This window comes from Lemur catta, chromosome 3 (assembly GCF_020740605.2).
Source record: "Lemur catta isolate mLemCat1 chromosome 3, mLemCat1.pri, whole genome shotgun sequence".
Lineage (NCBI taxonomy): Eukaryota > Metazoa > Chordata > Mammalia > Primates > Lemuridae > Lemur > Lemur catta.
Genome location: NC_059130.1, coordinates 87,712,522 through 87,739,718, shown reverse-complemented (window position 1 = coordinate 87,739,718; position 27,197 = coordinate 87,712,522). Strand labels below are relative to the sequence as shown.

Sequence of the window (27,197 nt, the reverse complement as noted above, 5' to 3'; positions counted from 1 at the left end):
TCCCTCCATTCTGCAATAACAAAAAGGCCATCACAGCACACTTCCTTTTAAAGTTTTATTAAAGTTTAATGGAACAATATTTTATCTTTTTTCTTATTAACCTCAGTACAAAAATACAGTTGATGACTTGACAAAATGGCTACACCTAGGGCTTGAAGGTTTGAGATTCTCCAACATTAACAAGGGAAAGCATGCTTCCAGCTGGAGCTGAGTCCAAGCACACGGCCATGCGTGCAAACAGGGAAGCCCAAGCAGGAGAAGAGGAGGGAGGTTGCAGGGATTTGGGAGGAAGTGCACAATTATTCCCAGGAGAAAAAACAGGCTGGTCTCCTAGGTAGGCGATACAATTACTGATTTACATTTAGGATTTACTGTTTTTTAAAAAAAATTGATAAGGTATTTCTGCAATTTCAACATTGTAGAAAAGATGCTACTGGTCTCCCCTTTCACCATTAAGGTGAATAAAGTGGGAGGAAATGGGAAAAGACTCAAATACTCAACTGTGAGGAGTAAACCTCCAAGTGGCTCAAGTTTTGTGTCAAAAGGTTTCATTCTTTACATTCAATGACAAACTGACATCTAGGTGAGAGGGAGCAGGAGAAGAAAGTCTGCCACACTCTGGTGGATCCACAAACATGTAGACCAGCTTCTGTTAGAGAACTCTTCCACAGTGAGAGAGCTCCTTCTGGTGCAGACAGGAGCAAGGTTTCCTGGTAGGTTTAATTGTTCAGGGTGATTCCTCAATATTCTCTCCCCTGCTGCTTTCCTTCCAGAACACTAACTTTGATGAAAGAAGGGATACATTCATGTTACAATTCATGTTCAAGATGTTTCTCTCTGAAGGCACCACCCGTCAGCCGTTCCTGAGCTTCCTTCATCCCCTGAACAACTGTGAAATAAAAGTTGGGGGGGAAAAGCATGAAGTACATTTTTAATATTTGACCTTTGCCAACCAATGTAGACTTTTCAATGTTTTAGGAGAAATATGAGAGGAGTACAAGATCTGGACTCAAGATCTAGTTCTGGATTTTAGCCCTGGCAAGTCATTTATCTCTTTGAATTCGTTTCATTTATAAAATGAGATCATGTAGCTTACTTCACACTGGATTATTATAAAAATTAAATGAGAGAAGGGATAATAACAGTGCTTTATCAACTATCAAGTCCTACAAAAGTGTTAGTAGTGCCTTTGGCTTACCCTCCAAGTTAGAACTGATCCTGGCCACCAACTGTGGATGCTCACTTGACACTAAGGAAGAAGGAACCCATTCCTACCATCCCATTATATCTTTTGGATGAATGTTACATTTATTTCACTTCCTGTGGCGGTTCCAGGTTACAATGATGTGTTGTGTGTGTGTGTCCTGGGAGCAGGGATGGTCTCTACTGAAGGGGTTGGTCACTTCCAGTATCAACTATACGTGGGAGAAGCCAAGTTCTCAGGCAAAAAAAAAAAGGCGAAATCTAGAAGGAGGGCCTTAGATGGAACTGGAGATGAAGCTTCTTGTCTATCTTGGGGCAACCCTCTTATGGATTCAGACTTCAAGGAGGGCAGCTATAGGCTCCTGAGTGGTGGTTCTACAACAGTACCCCTATCAATGGCAGGCCAGGAGCTGGGTTGAGCCAGAGTCTGTAAATCTTGAAAAACAAACCCATAAGTTCATAAGACCCAGATAATATAGTCTGTTATTTCCCTTTTGTTTTGCCTACACCTTTAGTAAAGTCAGGTTTACATGTTCTAGTTTCATGTCAGCTGAGCTGTGGGGGATTCAGGGAAGGGTACTGTGTTCATATCGGGACTATGCCAGTGTGAAGACGGCAGTGGTAACTTGGATGATATTCTACAGGGAAGCTGAATCTCAGGGTATAAGAATTGGGGGCCTAAAACCCAGCTACCCTTTTCTATGTCGAAAATTTCCCTCTGATATCAGTCTCCAGTGATCTGCAGTTGGTTAAGGAACATGACATTCTCTTTACCCATGGGAAAGCGGTGATAACATTTCCAGATCTCTTCTCCCTCCCTATTCTGAAAATAAGAGTTTCAAGGACTCAAAACATAAAGTGATCAACAACCTGGCAGCATGGTAATAGAGGACATATGGCAACTTAGCAAACACCTCCCTTTTATCGATTAGGGGAAAAAGGAAGGAAAATAGCGACAATACATGGCATAAATTCCATCCCTTGCCTCCAGAATGACTGTGCACAAAGACTAGAAAACAAAAAGCATGACTGATGTGATTTCAACCTTCCTTGTCCTGTTTGTGCTATTCTCTCTGCCTGGAACATGCTTTCCCCATTTGGCTACTGACTAGGTCTCATTCTTCAAGACTCAATCCAGTCATCACTTCCTCCAGCAAGCCTTACCAACTCTGTGTTGGGCCACATCCCCCCACATTCTCATTTCCATACCTTGAAATGTCCTCCTCGTACCTGTCCAGAGACAAATTCTTATTCCTCTAGGTCCAATTAAAGTTTAATACTTATGAAACCTCTTAGACCTGTTCAGCTAACAGTATTCCCCCTTCCTCTGAATTCTTATGGGAAGAATAGTATTACTGCGGTGGAGTAAGTTCTGGATTCAAATCCTGGCTCTGCGACTTATTAACTGTGAGACCATGGGCAGGTGACTCTCTCTGTGAGCCTCAGTTTCCTGTGGGTCAGTCAGCTCTTCCACTGGACTATAAGTGGCTGGGGGAAAGGGCTCAGTTTTATCTTTCTCCTATATCCTGTGTAGGATCTAGCCAAAAACTAGACAGGCAGGAGCAGCTCAGCTAGCATGTTGAATTGAGTTTTCCTATCACAGGCTTTGCATGTTGTCCATCCTAGTTAAATCTAGCAACAACCCACCCTCTTTTCTCTCAGCATAACTGTACCTTGCTCAGCATTGATGTAGAAATACTTGTAGCTGGGATTTCCACTCTCATTGATGATTTCAGGACGCACCCTGCCACTGGGATCTGTTATAGACAAAATGCCAAAGGGACTTGCAGTCATTACAATAGACAGGTACTTGAAACACTATACGGTACACTAGGCCCTATGGGAAATGAGACCCTCTCCTCTTTGTAGCCTATTATCTCACCACCCTACACCTTGCATTTCTGCTTCCTTTTCTACTTGATAATGGTGGGGTCATTTTTATTTATAGCCCCCTTAAATCTAGCAGAATACTGAGCAAAGATTAGCTGCTCATTAAATATCTTATAAAATTGTTCGTGGAAAGACATTTGTCTGGTTATACTATTCCATTGCCTCAGCTGCACCATAGGGTCGGGGTGGGAATTGTGGGTTATCTCTGTCCCTGTAGTGCCTAGCATAGTGCTTGACACATGGCTGATGCTCAAATGATAGCTGAATGAATAAACAGATGATCAAATTCTTGTCATTGCTCACAAAAGTAATTAGTTAATGAGAACAGTTTTCCTTCAAACTTGTAATACTGGCATTCACAATGCACCCACTCTCTCCTGAAACTGGTTTTTGTTTGTTTTTGGTTTTGCCCAGCCCAGTATAGTTTCACCAGGTGGAATCAGTGCCTTCATTCATTTCTCTCTCCATCCACATCATGGATTCCCAAATTAAGATCTTGTGCCTTACCCAGGAAAAGAATTCGTGGAATGTAACCCCCATCAGGGCTGAAATCTTCATCCTTGGGTTCCTCTTCATCCTATTAAGATTAAATGTAAACCTTAAGTCAGGTCATGTCCTCCTTTTCCTCAAAACCTGTCAGTGGCTTCCTTCTTGCTCAGGGCAAATCTCCAAGTCCTTGAAGTGGCCTACAAAGCCCTACATGATCTGCCCACCTAGGCACTTCTCTAACTACATGTCCTACCCCTTGTTTCAGGCTTTTGGACTTGCTCTTACCTTCTGCCTGCACCCACTTCCCCCATTATCCACATGGCTCACTCCCTTTTCAGTGTCAGACCTTTGCTCAAATGTCATTTTCTTTTCTAACTACCTGTTTAAAGCTGTAGTCATCCCCTCCACTCTTCATTTTTAGCCACAGAATTTACCACTATCTGACGTGGTTTATTTTACTTATTTGTTAGTCTGTCTCCCCACACTAGTCTGTTGTTTCGATGAGGGAATTTTGCTTACTGCTGTATTCTCAGTGCCTACATCACTGACTTGCACGTAGTATTTCTTGAATGCATGAATTAAAGAGACTGGCATTCTGGCTACACTTGTGGAGTCATGGTCCTCCCAGGACATAAAACCACGCAATTGGTTTTCTTTTTAAGAAATTTCTGAAGTTAGTGAATGCTCACCAAAGATGTTATTTCTGTCTCCTTTGAGGAGGAATTTTAATTTATCACAGAAAGTGGTAAGGAATTCATGTGCATGGGAAATCAACAATAACTTTATAATTTATGGTATGGTTCCCATTTCAGGGGATAAATGGGGTCATTTCCTCAAACTGTAATATAACTTTGCCTTGGTGAGTGGTTAGCATTCAGGCTATCCATCACCTATATAAACAACTGCTTAGGTGCCTCAGTGTTAACTGTTAATATGTTTGGAAGATTCCCAATCCTAGGTTTAAGTAAACATTATCTTTACAGAAACTTACGGCTAAAAGTATCATCACAAAGCATCTATAAGGGAGCACAGCTAGGGCAGAGTACCTATTCTTATCACTTATTAGGCTCTATGATCTTGACCAAATCACGTACCTCCTTCAAGCCTAAGATGTTCTTTTCTGTAAAATGGGGATAGCACCAATGGCCTAAAAATCCCCTCCAATTCTAAGATCTGACATTCTATGACTGAGGATTCTAAGACCTGTAGTCTACATGAAGTATGTACAGGATATCTCATGAGGAAACAGGAAGGTGGTACATATAAGCCCAGCATAGAGCAGGTGCTGAACTGACTCACATTTTGCAGGGAGTTTTGGCCTGAATATATGACTATACCTTTAGTCCAGATACACAAAGATGTAAAACATGTCATAATTATAAACTAAAGATGAAAGGACCTTAAAATTTCATCATCATATTCAATCTCTCCTCTCTTAACCACCCTGAAGTAGATGTTGGATGGCTTTCTAAAATATCTGATGCAAACCTTAGTATCAGAGGTCAAGAGAAAAACACATACATACAAGTAAACAGCTCTGCTGAATATGATTTTATACCATTAATGGTGCTACTTCTAAAACAGTAAAGTCTTAAAATCATAGCAGAAAGGAGAAACTCTCAATCTTACCTCAAGATTTACCATAACAAAATTGTGGGAAAGTTCTGAAATTTCTGTAGATTCTGCAAATTTCGGCTTTAAAGCTAGAGGGGAAAAAAAGATTTTGAAATACAAGAAAACATCACTGTCATACTCAAACCCCAATTAACATGAGCATGACTATTTCTCTTTGGTAGTTAAGGCTGTGTTTATTCATATAACTCTTTTTTTTAATACTCTAAAAAAACAGAATCAGGATACCTGAATTCTGGTCCTGCTTCTGCCACTTATTTGCATAACTATGTGACCTTGAGTGACTTAATTCATTTCTCCGAAGCTTTTACCTCATTTATAAAATAAGGATAATGCCATACAAATTTTTTTAAAAGTATTACTATTTGTTCTTTACAGTTACATTTTAATAACTTCTATTGAAGTAATAGACAATAGAGTAATAACACTGTCAATAATATATATAAAATTACAATAGTTATTTACACTAATTTTACACTTTTTCCAACTCAAATTTTTTTAAGTGTAGCATACCAAATGAAAGAAAAAGAACTCATTGGTAAAATGTCAAGGTGGTACAGCAGAAAGAACACATGCCACAGAGTCAGATAACCTTTGGTTCTATTAATAATTCTAATAATTTGGTTCCCACCTCCTCCAGGAACTGTCCTAACCTCATGAATCTCTCTGTACATGATTTCAACTTCGTCTGATATTTATTGTCCATATGACATTTCAGCACTTAATCTCATACTCTACTTAACTGTATCTTAATCACCTCACCCTATAAAATACAACTGTATTTCTTTGGTATTCCTTAAAGCAATCAGTAGTACCACGCCAAAGTCAGTGTTAACATTTGTTAAATATTAACATTTGACAACACATCTAAGGTTTGCACTTAGATTGAGCACTTACACTTACCTTTGCAAGCTCCACACCATGACTTATGGATAATCACCATCAGGGGCAATCCACTTGAAAGCAAAACAAAGAAGTTATAATCTAGTAATTCCACTTTTTAAAATCTATTCTAATAAAATGACCAGTTTAATTAACATACATTCATACACTACAATTTCAATTGGGAAAATCTTAAGACAACCTAAATATTCAATAATAATAGATTATCACCCTAACAAAATTATTGGTAAAATCTGACATTTCTGTAAATTCCACACATTTTGGGTTTTAAAGCTAGGGAGGAAAGATTGCAGAATAGAAGAAAACACCAAATTATACTACTTCTAAATTTTATGGTACTTCTAAATGATTGCTATTATATGATCACTGAAAATGTTAATGAAAAATCTTCAATGGTATAATGTTATATAAAAAACTAGGGTACAAAATTATCTATATGCTTTTTTTTTTTTTCCTGGACACAGAGTCTCTTTTCCCTGGGCTACAGTGTAGTGGCATCATCACCGCTCCCTGTAACCTCAAATGCCTGGGTTCAAGCATTTGCCTCAGCCTCCTCAGTAGCTGGGACTACAGGTTCGAGCTATCACATCTGGCTAAATTTTTTTTTATTCCAGAATATTATGGGGGTACAAATGTTTTGGTTACATAAATTGCTTTTGTACCATTTGAGTCAAAGTTACAAGTGTGCCCATCACCCAGATAGTGTGCATTGTACCCGTTATGTGTGAATTTACCTAACCCTTCTTTCCCCCTCCAATTTGTTTGATTCCCAGTGAATGTTATTTCCATATGTGCATATAAATGTTGATTAGTTCCAATTTAATGATGAGTACATGTGGTGTTTGTTTTTCCATTCTTGTGATACTTCACTTAGAAGAATGGTCTCCAGTTTTAAAATGGCTGAGATGGCATACATATACCACACTTTATTAATCCACTCATGTATTGATGGAAATTCTTCTATTTTTTTGTAGAGATAGGGTCTTGCTCTTGGCTCAGGCTGGTACAGTCTGCTTTAAATTATATAAATATGTACAGAGAAAAGAAGATAAAAGGAAATGCACCAAAACATAATAGCAGTTATCTATGGATAATGGGACTGTGGATGTTTTCCTATACTTCTATATTTTCCAATTTTTCTACAATTAAATGTAATCTTTATAATCAGAGAGGAAAGTGTTTTTAAAAATGAGTAACATAATCCACCTGAACCAGATTGGCCAGACGAAGCTCTTAAGCTCTCAAGGCTCACATGACAACTAGTAGGAGGGCCCTTAGCCATTGGCTTTCTCCATCCCACAACTCCTGTATCACCATAACAACATACACCGTATAATAGCTATTACTGCATTTAGCATATTGATCTGTATCTATTATTTATCCATTTCCCTCCACTGGACTTGGAGCTTCCTAAGAAAAAGAACTCTTCACTATTACTATATCTCCTATTCTGACATATACAGTATTACTGATAGCAAACACTTATAATTTTATATGTCATTTATGTATCATTTACTATTGGCCAGGCACTATTATCAATATATATAAATTAACTTATTTAATAAGTGTCAAATAAATTATTCAGCTACCTTATCTTAGGCCTGCCTCAAAACTGGGATAGATTTGTGCCTCCAATACCTGTAAAAGCTTACAAATCAAATGAGCAGGGCAAGTTTAGGTGGGTAGTGGGATCTAGGTAACCATAATAGCCAAAATGTAATGAATGGTTATTATATGACATTCTGTTACGCTTTACATGCATTATCTCATGAAATCTCAAAATAACCCTAATGTAGATACTACTAATGGTCTCACAATGGAAATGAGAAAACAGATTCCAAAGAGGTTAAATATTTAGCCACATAGAATCTGGGTTCTGCCACTTACTACCTAACTCAGAAGTCTAACTCCAAAACAAATTGTTTCTTCTGACCATTATAGTCTACTTTAATTTTAGAATGGCAATCCAGAGTCCATGGGTTTAAACCTAACTCAACCAATAATCAACTATTAATAGCTTAGAATCAGAAAGTGAAGGTTGGAAAGATCTTTGAGGTTGCCTAGCCCAAACCTCCATGTCACACATGAATCCTCTGTTTACCACAAACAAAATGTGGTCCAGATTACCAGATGAACAAGGAATACACCATCAAGCAAGGCAGCCTATCTATCCAATAGCTCCATGCAGTTTCAGAACATGCACATTTTTAAATGTTTTGCTTCCTCTTTCCTCCCTGGCAAACTCCTATTTATCCTTCTAGGGCAGGGGTCAGCAAACTGTGGTCTGTGAGCCAAATCAGCCACTGCCTGCTTCTATTTTTTCAGCCCTTTTAAAGGCATAATATAAATATTTTTTACATTTTTCAATGGTTGGAAAGCAAATCTAAAGACCCCTTTGTGACATGTTAATCTTAAATGTAATTCACACAGTTTTAATTAAAACATATTCATGCTCATTTATTTACTTCAGTAGCAACAGAGACCCTATAGCCCACAAAACCTAAAACACATTTACTATCTGGCCCTTTGCTGACCCTTATTCTAGAGTGATGGTTCCCATGTTAAAACTCCTTTTAAAGCCTTTCCAAAACCACGTTTCTCTCCTCTGGGCTCCCAGAGCACTTTATCATCATTCTCTGACCAGCCCTTTTCATCCTATAATCATCTGTTTACTTGTCTGTATTTCTCACCAATTTCTCAAAGGCAAAGGACTGTATCCAATTTTTGAAAATCACAGGCACTGGAAATCAATGAAAGAAAGAATAAAAGACAACCTTAGTGACATTTGCCTTGAAATACAGAATGAAGCACAATAGTTACGGGAGTTGTCATAATATAATTACTCTAGGTTAGACCAAAACTAGTGCTAGTCTTCACCGAGCACTATCAAAATACTGTTTCTAAGGCATAACAATGATACATGTGTTTAAAATGTTTTATTAAGTTACACAGAGAACATTAAGTTGCATTACATGAAAGAGATTCCAATAGACAATCTACTTTAAAAGATTTTTTAGAGGAAATAATCTGGTGGTTATGTTTTCAGTTCCACAAAATCAAAGCCTCCCAAGGACAGAAACCAGTGGATATATCTGTGAACTCAGTCCCAGGTCAGAGACTAGGAAAAGTATGGTACCAAAAAAATGTTTGGTATGAAAAAAGGGTAGGTGCATACACAGAACCGTGCCATCTTCAGTTTCTGTTCACAATTGTTTTAAAGCAATTCTCATCCATCCAGTCTGCTCTCCCACAAACTCAGGGGAAAACAACGGTGTGTAGAATCCACTGTAAGCAACCTCTGTTCACCTGAGCTCTCTCCTTTGAAGGAATTTGCTGGGATACTCCAAGCTAGTTCTCCATTCTCTCCAGTCTCAACTAACGCTGTAAATGCAAGGCCTAGCACAGAGACAGGAAAATTTGAGCGAATCAGTCACAACAGCTCTAGTACAGTACTATATCAATATGCTCTGCAGACCCTCAGACTATTCTTCCCAGAGATATAAAACACAGTGGAAGTTAGGAGCTTTCCCCTACCACTCTGGTTAGTGCAGGCTCTGGCTCAGATACTGAAGAAACATATTGGCCAGTTCGGGCAAGTTCTCATTGTTAGGATGCATTTTAGTGTATGAAATAAACTGGCGACGGAGGCGACTCAGTTCTGCCATGGTCAAGTGCCGGGTAAACCGCAGGTGGTCCGTGGTACCAGGAAGCGTGAGCAAATCCCCAGGAACAGCGTTCTTCTGCGCTTCCATCAGCCCAGCCAACACCTGGCTGGTGACCTGGTCCAACTGGTGCAGAAAGTTGCCCGAGGCAAGGGGCTGGGACTGTGTAGACTGGTGGGGTGCAGGGGGTCGATTCTCAAACAGGGCAGCCTGGATCTCCGCCAGGGGCAAAGGCTCCTCTAAGCCAATCAAGGTGAACAAAGGCCGGTCCCAGCGGTTCCGAGAGTCGGGAGCCTCAAAACGCAGCGTTAGGGCCTCCAGAAGTTCGGGAGGATAAAAGGCACTACTAGACACAGGCTTTGCAGATTTTTCGGTCTGCAGAGTCACGAAAGCTGGAGAACCTGTTACCCCAGTTTCCTCTGGCTCCAGTTCCTTAGGTATGTCGGCCTGGGTACTCCCGTTTACTACAGAACTCGCTGCATCCAGTTCCCTTAGGACACCAGTGCCCGCCGCCTGAGGAGTCCCGCCCTCAAAGCGTGGCCGCCAACTCACACTGACATTCCGGCTCCTGTTTTCCTCCGCGCCTGCCACGTGAGGCGCCCTGCTCGGACCGCCGGGCCGTACGCAGTAGACCAGGCAGAGCGGGGTGCGCGCCGCCCGCGCTAGGCAGTAGAGCTCGTAGCGGAAGCCCTTGATGTAGTTAAGCGAGTCCAAGATGACCACGTCTTGGCGACTTAGCTGCCGCTCCACCGCGGCTCGCAGGGCTCCGCGCAACGCTTTCTCACGGGCAGAGTCGCCGTACACGGTTGTGTCCTCCGCGCCCAGCACCGCCGCGTCGTCCACCACGTACACCGAGCGGCCCTCGGCCGCCAGCGCCTCGCGCAGTTCTGCAGCACGCCGGCTCTTGCCGCTGTACGGCAGTCCGCAAAACACCACGAGCGGCATCCTCTCAGGAAACCACCATGTGCAATTGCGCGGCTCCAACTTACGGTTGTCCGCGACACTGGCGTAAGCCGGAAGTGCACATTGCACTTCCTGCCTCATTTCACTCGTACCGACCCTCCTGTTTCTATGGAAACAAGACTTCTACGCCTACTAGGCCCAGGTCCAGCTTTCTCAGGAAGGAAATACAGACTGAAATGGTTATCAGTTATTTGTGCCAAATGGCTATAGGCCTCAGGAGAATGTATGTGATCTCCCTGCGGCCAAAGGCTATAACCTATTGAGGCCTTGAAGAGCGTTAAATACTGTACAACAATCAGCACTACATTTAACATACAGAAGGCAATTCATAAATGCTAATTCTCCTTCACTCCTCCTCCTAAACCTACTGGCTCTCAGTAAATGTTTATTCAATAACTCTTTCAATCATTCAACATCTCCATGGTTGGGAATTCAGAGATGAACATAAAACAGTTTTCCCACAGATCAAGTGTCTGAATGGGAAGGATCAAGCTCCTACAATCAGAATAATAAACGCTATAATGGATAGGTGTATGTGCGGTTATAAACGAACAGAAGAGAAAAACAAACTGCCCAGAGAAATAATCTAGGAATAGTCATTTGATTTAGAGCTTGAATGACTAACAGGAATTTTTCCCCTGGCTAGGGTTGCCAGATAAAATACAGAATGCCCAGTTAAATTTTAATTTCAGATAAACAACAGAATTTTTTTTAGTATAAATATGTCCCATATGTTCCATGGAAATATTTAAAATTATTTGTTATTTATCTAAAATTCAAATTTAACTGGGCATCCTTCACTTTTATTTGTTAAATCTGGCAACTCTTCTCCTACACAAGGTTTGAGACCCAGAGCCATGAAACTGTAGGATCTGCTCTGGGAACACCAAGCACTTCAGTTTGGTAAATGCAGAAGTGTGAGTGTGTCCGTACAAGTATGTGTGTGTATAAAGTAGTTGCATATATATTGGGGTGTAGGTCTTTGTATCTCTCCAGGACAGTATAGTACAAAACGTTCAAATCTTGGCTCTGCCACTTGCTAACGCTGTAAATATTGGCAAGTTATTTAACCCTTCTGTACTTCAATTTCCTCTTCTGTAAAATAAGAGCAGTTATTTCATAGGTGTACCAACCTAATAGGTTGTTGTAAGGATTAAATAAATCAATGCATGTAAAACACTTAGACTAGTGCTTAGCCTTCCCTCCCCTCCCCTGCCTTTTCCCTTTCCTTATGCACTAAATTGTGCATAAACTAAACCTACCTGGGACTTGAGACTGTTCAACATGAGTCTAGCAGGCAGTATGGTATACTGGTGGAGAGTGCAGACTCCAAACCCAGAGTGCCTGGGTCTGCCTTGATTCTGCCACTTAACTAGCTATGTGATCTTGGGCAGTTACCTTAGAAAACTCTGCTTTAGTTTTGTCATCTCTGAAATGAAGATAACAATACCACTTCAGAGAGTTGTTGTGAGAATTAAGTTAGTTAATTCATGTAATTTAATGCCTAGTGCATATAAGCACTTAGGGCAGTTGATCCTTGAACAATGTGGGGGTTAGGGGTGCTGACTCCCACATAGTTGAAAATAACTTTTGACTCCCCCAAAACTTAACTACTAATAGCCTACTGTTGACTGGAAGCCTTACCAATAACATAAACAGCTGATTAACACATATTTTGTATGTTATATGTATTATATAATGTATTCTTACAATAAAGTAAACTAGAGAAAAGAAAATGTTATTAAGAAAATTTAAGCAAGATAAAATATTTACTATTCATTAAGTGGAAGTAGATCAAGATAAAGGTCTTCATCCTTGTCTTCACACTGAGTAGGCTGAGGAGGAAGAAGAGGAGGGTTGGACTTGCTGTCTCAGGGGTGGCAGAGGTGGAAGGGGAGGCACACTTGGTGTAATTTTATGGAAATACATTGTAATTTGTCTGACTTTTTTGCTTTCACATTTCTCTAAATAGAGTACCTATCCTTCTTCCACCATTTGCTTTAGTTTCAGCAACCATATCATAGAAGGCTCCAAGTCGTGAAAGAAGTCAAAAGCACTCTTGAATAATAGGAACCCTTCTGCTAGATTTGTCTAATTTTTTTTTCTGGCACTGCTTCTTCTATGTCTTCTTCCTCATCATCTGGCCCTATTTTGGAAGCACTCATCTCTATCAAGTTGTGTTCCTGTTAATTCTTCCAGTATGGTGTCTATTAGCATTAGTTTCTCCAAAATCCGTATCTTGAAACCCTTCATCCCCCTTCATTTTTGCCATAGCCACAGTCTCTTTCATTATTTCCTTGATTATCTGTGTTGCCAATCCTGTGAAGTCACACACAACATCTGGACACAGTTTTGTCCAGCAGGAATATACTATTTCAGGCTTGACGGCTTTCACAGATTTTTCTATAACAATGATACCATCTTCAATGGTGTAATCTTTCCAGACTTTGATGATGTTCTATCAGGGTTCTCTTCCACAGCATTGACAATCCTTCCCGTAGAGTACCATGAGTAATGAGCCTTAAAGGTCCTTTTGACCCCCGATATAGAGGCTGCATTAGAGATGTTGTGTTTGGGGGCAAGTAGATCACTTTGATGCCTTTGATGTAGTGACCCAGGCATTGTCTAATATCAAAAGAACCTTCAAGGTATTTCCTGACTTCAGGGACAAAGCATTGATGGAACCAATCCAGAAAAAGGGTTCTTGTCATCCAGGTCCTCTTATTGTACAACCAAAAGACTGGCAGCTGGTGTTTATCTTTTCCCTTCAAGGCTTAGAAATTAGCAGTTTTATAGATAAGAGTAGTTCTGATCATAAACCTGACTGCATTTGCACAAAACAGTAGAGTTAGCCTATCCCTTCCTGCCTTTGATCCTGGTGCTCGCTTCTCTTCCTTACTAAGAAACGTCCTTTGTGGCACTTTTTTCCAGAATAGGGAATTTTTATTTGCATTAAAAACCTGTTCAAACAGATATCACTTCTCCTCAGTGATTTTCTTAATGGTATCTGGGAACTTGTATGCTGCCTCTTGGTCAGCAGAAGCTGCTTCTTCTATCTTGACATTTTTTAAGCAAATCCTCTTTCTAAAATTACCAAACCATCCCTTGTTGGCATCAAATTCTCCAGCTTTAGATCCTTCACCTTCTTTTTGTCATATAATGACTTCATTTTTTTCTCAAATTAGAGTCTATAGGTATGCCTTTCTTATAGCAATCCTGCACTCACATAAAAGCTGCATTTTCAATATGCGATAAAAAGATATTTCACAAAAACTGTAAGGTTTTTGTGCCTGCTGGTGTAGCTGCAGTGACAGCTTCATGAATTTCCTTTTCTTTTTTAAAAATGGTCCTTACACTGGATTAATTCTTCTTGAAATGGTGGGTGGCAACCACCTCTGCAAACCACAGTCTATGGTACATATCAAGCAATGCAACTTTTTTTTTGTAACGTCATGACTTTTTTCTGCCTCTTGGGAGCACTTCTGGCATCACTAATGGCACTTTGTATGGGTTCCATGATGTTATTCTAGGTTTATGGTATAAACTTACCATGAAAAATACATGAAAACTGAGAGAGATCACTTTTTACTGTGACACACAATTTACTAGAGAAACTGCTCACATGGAGATGATTAGTATCACATGGTGTTTTAAGCAGATACTCTGAAACACTGGAGCTCACCGCAATAGCAACAGGAGGTGGCCATAAAATTATTACAGTAGTACAGTACATATTACAGTTAATTTTATGCAGTTATGATTTAATATACATCTTTATATTTGTTTACATTTCTCTTAACTACAAATGGCACCATGTATGGTCTATAACTATTTGTGTGCATAAGTTTTGATAAATTATAACTTTTTATAATAGATTTGTATATATTTTATGGTAGTAAATGATAAAATAGACTAGTTTCTACATATACTTTATATATTCATGACATACCTAACTTTTTCTTAATTTTTTTTATATTTCTAGGCTGCATGGTTCATCTTCTAAGTATTTTCAAATTGCCAAAATTCTTCAAAATATTTTTCAATATATTTTTTAAAGAAAATCCATGTATAAGCGGACCTGTGCAGTTCAAACCTGTATTGTTCAAACATCAACTATAAATGTTAGCTAGTATTATTGTTGTTATCAGGCAACTATTTAGTTCCTACTCTGCCTTGGCACAGCCCTTCACCTAAACTTAATCTAAAGTTCATAGCTGGAAAGTGTTTTACCACCATAAATTACCTAAAACCATGTTTTGTACCTGGCAGCCGCTTCTTTCTTTCCATCTTCTAGTGTCCTCCAATGAATATGATCTCCAAAACCTGGAAGGAAAGAGCCTTATAAACATTCACACAATGAACAAAGGGGCACAGACCCAAGAAAAAGTGTGGCATGTTCACAAGATACCCACTAAAAAAATTTTCTTACAAATTAAAAAAAAATTTTTTTAAAAAAGGTTTTCATCTTTCAAGAGTCTGGTGTTCAAGTCCCACCTCCATCACTTTCTAGGTATGTGGGGCCATGGATGGTGCCATACCTCAAGCCTTAGTTTTCATACCAGTAAAATGGAGATAACACCACCTAATTCATAGTTTTAAAGAGATTAAATTAAATAATCATGTGAAATGCTGTGTATACTCTCACAGAGTATGCTAATACTGTAAGAGTGAGTATAAATTTTTCAACAGACTAAACATAAATCAATAATAAATCATAACTAGTTGAAGGTGATACAGCAATACAGCTTTAGATTCAGAAAGACACGGGTTCACGATTCCACTTCTTATTAAACGTGTGGATTTTTGTGAGTGAAGTAAGCTCTCTAAGTTCTAATTTCTTCATCTATAAAATCAAGATAGTAATACTTACCTCCAAGTGTTGGTATAAGGATTTAAAGCTATTGTTGTTGTTATTCCAACAATTCAGCCAGAGTGATCTTTTTAAATCACATCACTGCTGGGTAAACAACTTTCAGAGGCCTTCCAGTGCCCTAAGGATAAAGGTCCAACTCTTGCAGCAGGGCCTACAAAGCCTTTCCGAATACGGCACCTGCCCACCTCTCCAGCCTCACTTTCCGTACTTTTCCTAAAAGGCTATAAACAAAAATACTTTCACTTCTTTAAACGCAGCATGTATTCTCTCCCGTCCAGACTTTCATTATTGCTGCTACTTGTGCCTTTCCTCCCCACTCTTAGCTCCAACTCATTTTTCAGAAAAGCCTAGAGGGCATGTCTTCTGGTTTATCTTCCCTGACTCCCAAAGCACCCTATTCTTGTTCCATCACAGCATTTCCCAGGCTAAACTGTAAATGTTTATGTATCCATCCTCCTCACTCCAAGGGGAGTTCCCTAAGTGCTGGGACTGTATCTGTTTTATTCTCTCCTGTTTCCCTAGCATTAGCAATACACATGGCCACAGTAAATGCTCCATAAAATATTTATTAGCAAATGAATCTTATTTAGGCCATATTATATAAAAGAATTTTATATCCAAAAAATGTTATTAATCATAATAATCCCAGTTGCTACGTATTGACCATTTTATATGTATGCAGCATACTACATGTGTTATCTCATTTAAACTTGGTCTTAACATGCCAGCCATGGTGGTGTGTGCCTATAGTCCCAGCTACTCAGGAGGTTGAGGCTGGAGGATTACTTGAGCCCAGGAGGTCAAAGCCAGCCTGGATAACATAGCGAGACCCCATCTCTAAAAATAAGTGAATAATTATTTAATTTGGCCTTAACATTAACCCAATTTTACTTAACCTCTCTACACTTCAGTTTTCTCATCATTAAAATAGGCATAATATCTATATCTCATAAGGTTGTTACTGAAGATTAAATAAGAAATATATGCAAAAACTTAGCATAGTGCTTAGTATATCGTAAGTGATCAGTTAAGTAGAAGCTTTTGTTATTCTTTACAGTTGAGACTTCTGAGGCTCAGAGAAGTTACATAATAATCTGTATCAGGTCACATAATTGCTCAATGGCCAAGCTGAGATGTAAACATCAATCCTGTGCCTTTTCGGTTACTATACCTGTCTTCCTGACCTTCTTTCCCAGAAGCAAATTCAAATCTGATTTTTATCAGTGCTACCACAAGGAAACAAAAACTCATCCAGATTAGCACACAGAGGCAATATCCAAACTAACCATCACCACTTTTCATTCCCAACAGCAGCATGGGCTGCTGGCCAAGAGAAAATGTGTCACTTGCCTAGGGCTCTGTTTGATCCTGAAGAGTGAATGATTGAGAGTGAAATTGGGAGGATGCCCAGGAGAACTTAAAGGTGTTTAACATGATCAACATTCTATCTGTCAATACCTAAACTTGGGCAACTGAATCCTGCTTTGGTGAGATGCCTGACTATATAGTCTAAAAGGGATATGCACCTACAAAATAATGAAGTCTTAGATAAAACAGACTTTCAGAATGTACTCACTAGACTCATAGTAATAACAGAATCCCTCCATAAACACAAAGTAAGCTAAAACCAGATGAGAAACAGTGAGCAACAAGCAAAAGGCAAGGCAGCCCTGAAAGCCAATGTCCATTATGACGTGGCAAAATGGAGATGAACCTGACACTTCCATATTAACCCAACCCTCAAAAGTGACTAATGTGATTCAAGGTCAGTGAAACCCCCTGGTTTCCATGTGAATCAAATGCCAAATCTTTCTGGAGGAAAGCATTCTCCACTTTAGGCCTCCAGGATAATAGCCAGTGATGAAGAGCAATCATTATGAGCTCACAATTCTAGATCACCAAATAGGTAAGAAAACAAGTCACCACAAGTTAAGAGCAGAAGCAACAAACAAAATTTAGACCTTGGGAACTTCAGATATCAGAATTATCTGCCACAGAATACAAAAACAACTATGTATGAAATATTTAAAGGAATACATGGAATCACAAAAACAGGCATGCAATATACAAAATAAATAGGCAAATCTGTGAAGGCACCAAATAGAACTTCTAGAAATTAAAAATAGAACTGTTGAAATACAAAGTGAATAGATATTCAGTGAAAAAAGGAAATGAGCAATTATGCCACAAAAAGGCATGAAAAAACCTTAAATGCACATTGCTAAGTGGAAGAAACCAATGTGAAAAGGCTACATACTATGTAATTTCAATTACATGACATTCTGGAAAAGGCAAAATTATGGTGATAATAAAAACACAGTGGTTGCCAGGGGTTTGTGGGGCAGAGAGAGAATAGGTAGAGCACAGGGTATTTTTACAGCAGAGAAACTATTCTGTATGATACCATAACACTGGATATGTTATTATGGCCAGAATTGTGTCCCCTAAACCCCAAAATTCATATGTTGAAGTCCTAACCACCAGTACTTCAGTATGTGACTGTATTTGAAGATAGAAACTTTAAAGACATAATTAAGGTCAAATGAAATCATTTGGGTGAGCTCTAATCTTTCAAAGAGGAGATTAGGACACAGACCCATACACACAGGGAAGACCCTGTAAAGACACAGAGAGACTACAGCCATCAGAAGAAACCAACCCTGCCAAGACCTTGATCTTGGACTTCTAGCCTCCATAACTGTGAGAAAATAAAATTCCATTTTTTAAGCCACCCAGTCTATGGTATTTGTTATGGCAGCCCTAGCAAACTAATACTTAAATCATTATGTATTTGTCAAAACCCATAGAATATACAACACCAAGAGTGAACCCTAATGTAAACTAGGGACTTGAGTTAATATTAAATAATAACATATCAATATTGGCTCATCAGTTATAATAAAATGTACCACATTAGTGCAAGACGTTAATAGGAGAAGTGGGGGAGGGATAGGGGAAGGGCATATATAGGAACTCTGTATTTTCTACTTAATTTTTCTGTAGACCTAGAGCTATAAAGTCTATCAATTTTTAAACATTCAATGGATAGTCTGAATTTTTTAAAAAAGAGAGAGGCAGAGACAAAGAGCAGAAAAAGTTACTCAGAATGCAACACAAAGAGACAAGGAGATGGGAATTATGAAGGAGAGGCCAAGAGATATAGAGTAGATTGAGAAACTCTAATAAACATAAAATTGGAGTCTCAGAATGAAAAGATGAAAAAAAAAGACATATTTGAAGAGATGATGGCTGAGCATTTTCAAGAATAAGATAAAATATGAATCTGCAGATTTCTTCATAATGTGTACTAATTGGGATAAATTATAAAAACAAAATATATGAACACTTAAGTGTTGCGCAACTGCATGGCAACAAAAACAATGAGAAGATCTTAAAAGCAGTCAAAGAGAAATGATATATTTCCTATAAAGGATCAATAATTAGACTGACAGAAACAATAGAAATCGGAAGACAGCAGAATGTCATCTTTGAAATGCTGGGGAAAAAAAAAACTCTAAACCTAGAATTATGTCCCCAGCAAAACTATCTTTCAAAAACAAGGGCAAAATAGACATTTATAGATAAACTGAGAGATTTTCTCCTTCATCAGTTATTCACTATTCATTATTACTTCAATAAATAAATATTTATTCAGCAGTATCATGTAGTGGTTAAGAGCATGGACTCTGGACCTAGACTCCCTGAATCCTAGTTCTATCACTTACTAACTGTGACTTTGGGCAAGTTAAGTAATTTTCCCAACTTGTGAAATGTTTCCTCAGCTGTAAGATGAAGGTGATAGCACCTACCTCATCGAGTTGCTGCAAGGATTAAATAAATGAATACCTTAAAGAGCTCAAAGCAGTATATGGGACTTGAGAATTGTTACAAGTATTTGTTATTAATTTACATAACACATACAACTGTAAGTACTTTACAAATATTGATCTGTATAACAACCCTATGAGGTAGATACTCTTATTAATCCATTCTATAGATGAGAAAACTGAGGCACAAAGTTTAAGTAACTTTCCCAGGGTCACACGGCTAGTGAATGTCAGACCTGGGATCTGAACATAGGCAGTTGAGGTCCAGGATCCTTGCTTTAAAGCACTACACAGTACTATCTTTCAAAGTAGAAGATAAGCATAAAGAGGCAAGGGAGGGAGCAGACAATGTAGGGCCTTGCAGGCCACCATAAAGACTCTGGGTTTTACTGAGGTCCTGGAGAATTTTGAGCAGAGTAATAACATGACGTGATTTGTGTTTCAATAGGATTGCTCTGGCTTCTGTGCTGAAAACAGACAATAGGGGATGTTACAGGTCGAATTGTATACCCCCAAAAAAGGTATGTTGGAGTCCTAACACCCCATACCTCAGAATGTAACCTTATTTGGAGACAGAATCTTTACAGAGGTAATCAAATTAAAATGAGTCCCAGCTACTCAGGAGGCTGAGGTGGGAGGATTGCGTGAACCCTGGAGTTCAAAGCCAGCCTAGGCAAAACAGCAAGACTTCATCTCTAAATTAATTAATTAAAAAAGAAATTAAAAATAAAACTAAAATACTAGACAACAACTAATTATAAGTAAAGAGGGGGTGATTGAAGTTAAATGCCCTCTTACCATTTGGGGTTAAGATAATGTTAGATTTTGTTAAGTATGCAAGTAAAATTTCAAGAGTAACCACTAAAAGAAAAGAACTGGAGTGCCAACTTCCAAACTAATAAAGGAGACAAATATAAAAACACAAGCAAATACTCAATCCCTAAAGAAAGGGCAAAAAGGAGGGTGTACAAAAAAAGCCTAGAAAAAACCTAGAGATAGAAATTGGGTAAGAGAAACAAGAGCAGCTCTGTCAATAATCACAACAAGCATAAGTGGACTAAACTTACCAATTAAAGTTAAAAGACAAAAATTATCACATGTGGTTTAAAAAAAAAAACAACTACCTCTATGATGTTCATTAGAGCACACCTAAAACAGAAGGACTTGTAGAAGTCGAAAGTAAAATTTTTGAGAAATAAACAGATATCGGGCAAATGCTAACCAAAAGAAAGTCAGAGAAGCTACATTAATATCAGGTTAAAAAGAATTTCTCCATAAACCCAGTCCACTCAGAAGCTAGGTGACAAAGCTTACAATCATAGACGGTTACTGCTAATAGAGACCGTAGAGTAGCACTGTTCAACAGAACTTACTGAAATGATGGAAATGTTCTACCTATGGTAGCCACTAGCTACATGTGGCTACTGAGCACTTCAAATGTGGCTAATCCAACTGGGGAGCTCAGTTTTTAATTTTACTTAACTTTAATAAATTTAAAGAGTCACAACCCTAGAGATCAGTCAGCCCTTATATTTTATTGACGCCTAGAAAAGAGAAGCAGCTATCCACACCCCAAAAGAAATCACACCAAAATCTAGGTCTCCTGACTCCTAACTAGCATGCTTTTTCAGTACCCCAACACTTCCCAAACTGTTCTACTGCAACACCCCTAAGAGTAAGTCTAGAGGTGTAATACAGCCCACTGCATGTACAAAATTTCTTTGAAAATTCACATTAAAAAGTATACTAGAATTTTTCATAATAGTAATAATCACCATCATTTGAGTGCTTACTTTATGTAATAATTAAAATAATATTATAATGTTAAAAGTATTAATAATGACTAACACCTATGTGACATTTACTATGTGCCAGGCGCATTTTTTAATGCCTTGGACGTATTAGCTTATTTAATCCTCACAATAACTTTATGAGGTAGCAACTCTAATTATCACCTTTTTATAGATAAGGAAGCTGAAGTTAAATATCTTTCCCAAGGTTATATTGCCAGTAAGTGGCAGAGCTGAAACTAGAAGCTACGTAGCTGGGTTCCAGGATCTGTAGTTAAAACCAATCACTACATTTTACTGTCTCTCTAACAAAGATTAAATGCATAAATGCAGCTTCACCAAAACAGAATGAGAACACTAACCTAAGATCTGGACACTTGAGTCCTTTTGTTTCCCTTTCAAAAAGAACTTGAAAGATACAGCTTTTACCTTGTTACTAAAATCATCAAATCCCCAGCACCACCCATACTCATACCCATGCAACATGGAAATCTGAAGATGGTCTAGTTTCCTAAAGTGTCACCTGCATAGCCACTTGATTTATGCCTGTCATCTGTGAAGTAAACTAAAGTCTCCTACATCAGTAGCTCTTTCCCTAAAACATTAATTAAAAAAAAAAAAGGAAAAGCAACCATTTCTAAACACAGCATTTACATCCAAATTTCCAGACAAGGCACGGTGGCTCACACCTATAATCCTAGCACTCTGGGAGGCAGGAGGACTGCTTGAGGTCAGGAGCAAGAGCAAGACCCATCTGTACTACTCGCAGCTACTCAGGAGGCTGGCGCAGGAGGATCACTTGAGCCCAGGAGTTTGAGGGTGCAGCGAGCTATGATGATCCCACTGCACTCTACCTGGGGTGACAGACCAAGACTCTGTCTCAGAAAAAAAAAAAATAATAATTTCCAAGCTTCATTTGAAAATATTTTTAATGAGTGTAAGGACATCAGAAAAGGATTATCCACCTCCCAGGTCACAAAACCTAAATAATGAAAGGTCAAGTATCAGAGCTGGCAACCAAGCCTCTAAAACAGGGAACACTGTACCTGACAGGTAGAATGATATAATGGCTAAATAATCTTTGTCTCAGTCAAACAGATCTAAATTGGAATCCTTGTTCAGCCACTTAGTCTTCACAAATGCAAAATATGGCTAACAAAATATCTATCTCATAGGGTTGCTGTGAATGTGAATAGGACATTGTGTAGAAGATGAATATTAAGGTAAATACTTCATCCATGTAAATGCTAAATTTTTACTCCAGAGACTTGACAGAATCATCCGTTTCTGTTTCAGGCAGGAGAGAACATGAACTGCCCCTGCTGACAGCTTTCTAATTTCTGCTTTAAACTTTTCAGAGGAGTTTCTGCACTGAGAGGCCAGAGTGGTGTACTGGTTAAAGGGACTGGCTCTGGGATTTGTATTCCAGCTAGTCTACTTGGTTGCTAGCTGTGTGACTCCTGTGCCTCATTTTAGGTTCTTCATCTGTGAAATAGAGATAATGATAAAAAATATTAGCCATCTCATAGGGTTATTATGAGGATTAAGCCAGGCAATACATGAAAAATGTACAAAATAGCACTTGGAAGATAGTAAATGTACAGTAAATGTTGCTCATTACTCCTCTACCCATAGGTGATGTGTTCCAGATTTTTAGGCCATGGAGTACAATGAAATTATTTTAGAACTCTAGAATGTTGGAGCTAGAAGGACTCTTAGGAACCATTTCTAGTCCAGCTTTGTCATTTAATAAATGGTCACCATGGAGGACCAGAGCTAGCTAAATGGCCTGAACAGGATTAAAACCCAGGCCTCCTAATTTCTATTAATATTTGCTACACACTTCATACCACTGTGCTTTCTCATCTTAATGAAACCAGTGGGGGCTGGGTGTGGTGGCTCATGTCTGTAATCCTAGCACTCTGGGAGGCCAAGGCAAGAGGATCACTTGAGCTCAGGAGTTTGAGACCAGCCTAAGCAAGAGCAAGACACCGTCTCTACTAATAAAAGAAAAATTAGCCGGCCATTGTAGTGTGCGCCTGTAGTCCCAGCTACTTGGGGAGCCTGAGGCAGGAGGATCACTTGAGCCCAGAAGTTTGAGGTTGCTGTGAGCTAAGCTAATGCCATGGCACACAAGCCTGAGCGACAGAGCGAAACTCTGTCTCAAAAAAAAAAAAAAAAAAGATTTTCAGGAACCACTGCCCTGGGTAGCACTTTTTTGGGAGGCAGATGGATAGGGTATAATCTATTTTCCAAGAATCTATACCCAAGTGATACGTAAAACAGAAGTTTGAAATATTATTAATTTCCTTCAGAAATAATTAAATATTTCTCCATGGGAAAAAATATCAGTTAACATTTACTAAATAATTTCTAAGTAAGTGACACAATATTAAGTACCTTTTTTTTCTTTGCCTCTAATGGGACACAGGCAAGTAAGTACCTTTTTGTTTTTTCATTGAATCCTCATAACCCAGCTGCCCTGCCCTAAGTTGCCCTTCTATGATGTGTTCCTACAGTTACCAGGTATTCCTCTGCTCACGCTGTCATGTAATTGCCTATTTACTTGTCTTGATATCTCACCAGACTGTAGGCTGGAAAAAGACAGGGATTGCAATGATCATGTTTATCAGTCATTTCTTCTTTTAACAAATATTCCTGAGCATAAACAAGACAGAAATAATCCTGGATCCCTGTGCCAGACATGCTCTTACAACGTGACCTCAACATACCTCCAATTAAGGGGGGAGGTGTTAATGTCCTTCCCCTTGAAACTGCCCCTACATAGCCCAGTGCAAGTGATGCTATGTGACTTGTAAGGCTAGATGATAAAAATGCCGTGCATTTCCACCTTGTTTTCTTGTGCCATTCCCTCTTGGAATCTAGCTGCCCTACTATGAAGGAGCTCAAAGTGGTAACTAACTGAGCTAAGGCCCCAGACATCATAGAATAGAGACAAGTCTTTCCACTGTGCCTTGTTCAAATTCCTGACCCACATAATCATGGGTAAAATAAAATGATTTCTTCATGCCACTAGATTTGGGGGTAGTTTATTATACAGTAATGTAACTGGAAAAACCACACAGAACTTAACGTCTAACAAGGAATAAATATATTAAATACCTGAATCCAAGGTATTGCCTACATCTAACACAGTAACTGGAACAGAGTAAGTTATTTGTTGAATGTTTAAGGTAGTTATTATTATGCCCATTTTGCAGATGAGGAACTGAGGCTTTGAGAGGTTAAGAAACTTGCCCCAAGCTACTTAGCTGGTCAGTGGCAGAACAAATTAAAACTCAGATCTAAACCCACACTTCTAACACTATACTCTTCTGTTTCCCTCAGTACTTACAATTTTACTCTAAGTACACAGTAGTCTGTTTTAAAATGGGATTGTCAGTATTTAAAACATGCTAAGCCAGGTGTGGTGGCTCACACCTGTAATCCTAGCATTTTGGGAGATCGAGGCAAGAGGACTGCCTGTCGACAGGAGTTCAAGACCAGCCTGGGCAACATAGCAGAACCCTAGCTCTACAAAAAAAATAAAGATGATGCCAGCTCCCTCATCCTCCCCAGCCTTTCTACTTCCTATTCCATCACAGTCTTGTTTTCTTCCCAGTACTTATCACTCACTGAAACTGTCATCTTTATTAATTTGTTCGTAAGTTTACTCTATCTCTCTGACTTGAATATAAACTCCATGAGAGCAGGAACCTTGTCCTGTCCTGGTCATAGCTATATCCCTAGTGCCTAGGAGAGTGCCTGAAATATGATAGGTAATCAAAATTATTTACTGAATGAAGAAGTGATTGCATTCAGGCACAATGAATATCCACCCAATCTCATAGGTGCACATAGGGAGGATAAGAGAAAACAATTAAAAACAGCCAGACTGCAGCAGAATTATTCTACAGTAAGGTCAGAAAAAAAAAAAAAAAGAAAAAAGGGAGGTTGGGATCCGTGCTATAACTCAACTACTTAGAAAAGCACAAACTCTGAGTTCACAAACAATACAACTTTCAACTAAGAAAGAGCTGGTGAGGAAAAAGGTGTTAGTGCTTAAAATGAAGATGCAGGTATTGGATGGAGTAAGGGGTCACTTATTCTGATCTCGGTCCACTGATCCCTCACTCCTGGAAAAAAACTTCAGTTTTTCAGACACACTGGCTGAACCACAGCAAGGATAATTGATGGAGGCCCTCTAATAGCAAACCTTCTGCCCTTCATCTCGCCATTTTTCATACACCAGACACTTCTCCATGGGATGCAGCTGCTGTTTCCCAAGGGCAAGGAGGGGGCAGTAACCTTAACTCTTCAAGGAAGAGATGAGGAACCTTCAGACCCAGAGCAGGGGTCTCTGCATATGCTGGTCCCCAACGGCCCTATTTCTCCCAGGAGGGAAGGTGACCATTCCTGAGGCCCTATTACTGCGTGCTAGGCAGTATGCTGGGCTCTTAAACAGGTTTTTCCTAATTTACCGGCCATTCCTTCCCCCAACCAAACCAAGAATTTAAAGAGGTCTGAAGTACAACACCCCCCGCCCCCCCCCCTTTTTTTTGAGACAGAGTCTTGCTCTGTCACCCGGGGTAGAGTGCCCTGGCATCAGCCTAGCTCACTGCAACCTCAAGCTCCTGGGCTCAAGCAATCCTTTTGCCTCAGCCTCCCGAGTAGCTGGTACTACAAGCGCGTGCCACCACGCCCCACTAATTTTTTCTACTTATAGTAGAGACGGGGTCTCGCTCTTGCTCAGGCTGGTCTCGAACTCCTGACCTCAAGCGATCCTCCCGCCTCGGCCTCCCAGAGTGCTAGGATTACAGGCGTGAGCCATCGCGCCCGGCCAATTTCCCCCTTTTTAACATTCGCCAGACCCAGTACTCCCTACCCCAAGAAATCTTCAAAATCCAGGAGCGATTGGGAAAGATAAAAAGAAATCTGGAGTGGCCCAAGAGATAGAACAAGAGGGGAACGGTGTTAGGGCAATAAAAGGGTTATACTGGACTAGGGCCCAGGAACAGTAAAGATTAAGATAAGAACGCGGTCTGACCCTTTCCAAGCCCACTATGTCCATCAGAAGAGATGACGAGGAGCAGGAAACTGAAGCCCAGCAAACAGGTGGCCCCGAGACGAGACTGCAGCTCCATTGTAGCAGGTGTGCGGGGCCACGGGGCTGAGCGGACACACGGCCGGAGTCCTAGCAGAACGTCCGTACAGCTCCCCAAGCGCGGCTGAACTCAACCCCTCGCGTTCCCAGATTTTTTTTTTCCCCCAAACTCTGAAGGAAGTGATGTTAGACGGATGTGGGTGGAGCCTTCGGGGTCCGGCTTGGGAGGGGGTGAGTTTAAAGGTGCAGATCACGTAGAAGAGTTACAGGAGTTGCTCTCGAGCGTGAGTTGCTTTTTTCCAATTCTTGATGTCCAGGTCCCGGGAATAAACAGGAAAAGGTGGGCCAAGACAGTGGGGGCAGGGGAAAGGTTCGAGAAAACCGTTGCTGGCGCCCTCCGCCACCCAGTCTAGCCCCTCCCCCCAAGAACCTCTGCTCCTGCTCTAAATATTCAAATGCAAATTATTGATTGGTGAGGTCAGCCGCTCGCAACAGAGGGCGGGTTACTCGTTGGCTTCGTATTCTCCTTACTCCTCCACAATTAAAAAAGACTGGACAACTGGATTTGTTAGGTTCCTGCTCAGGTCTCCGAGAAAACCTGGCAAACCTCTTCTGCGGTGCTCGATCTTGCGCCTTGGAGGCATGCCCTTTCCCACTGGAGAAGAAGCGCAGGACCTTATTTTTCTTTGCAACCGCAGTATTTCCACTCAGGGATGATGCAACCAACTGATGCAAGCTCCGAGAAAATCTAACTTGAGGCCTCTTATTGCAAAACTGACCTATGTGGATTTAGGACACCAGGACATAATTCACTGCAGGCATTTAACGTGTAAGGCTGCTTCTGGTTAAATCTATTTTTGT

At 39.8% G+C, this 27,197-nt stretch overlaps 2 protein-coding genes across 2 annotated transcripts; both read right to left on the bottom strand.

Annotated features, from left to right (window-relative positions):
- Positions 1-41: 41 nt before the first annotated feature.
- Positions 42-26,754, bottom strand: TXNDC12 (thioredoxin domain containing 12). The gene is made up of 7 exons (XM_045548034.1): positions 26,280-26,754; positions 15,005-15,065; positions 6,118-6,170; positions 5,212-5,285; positions 3,601-3,670; positions 2,877-2,960; positions 42-889 (listed from the first exon to the last, which is right to left on the bottom strand). The coding sequence occupies exons 1-7, from the start codon at positions 26,374-26,376 to the stop codon at positions 810-812; spliced, it is 519 nt and encodes a 172-aa protein (XP_045403990.1). The 5' UTR covers positions 26,377-26,754; the 3' UTR covers positions 42-809.
- On the bottom strand, positions 8,872-11,147 carry KTI12 (KTI12 chromatin associated homolog). Its single transcript, XM_045548033.1, has one exon. It carries the CDS (start codon positions 10,821-10,823, stop codon positions 9,660-9,662), a length of 1,164 nt encoding a protein of 387 aa, XP_045403989.1. The 5' UTR covers positions 10,824-11,147; the 3' UTR covers positions 8,872-9,659.
- Positions 26,755-27,197: the final 443 nt, after the last annotated feature.

Bases quoted from the DNA above. Each gene is read 5' to 3' on its own strand.
- KTI12 (XM_045548033.1), bottom strand. From the start codon at position 10,823: ATGAGGCAGGAAGTGCAATGTGCACTTCCGGCTTACGCCAGTGTCGCG.
- TXNDC12 (XM_045548034.1), bottom strand. From the start codon at position 26,376: ATGGAGCTGCAGTCTCGTCTCGGGGCCACCTGTTTGCTGGGCTTCAGT. The intron at 6,171-15,004 runs GTACAAAACATG...TTTGCTTTCAAG, and splicing joins AAGAAAGAAGCGGCTGCCAG to TGGATTGCCCCTGATGGTGA. The intron at 890-2,876 runs GTACAGTTATGC...TTTATTTCACAG, and splicing joins CTACATCAATGCTGAGCAAG to TTGTTCAGGGGATGAAGGAA.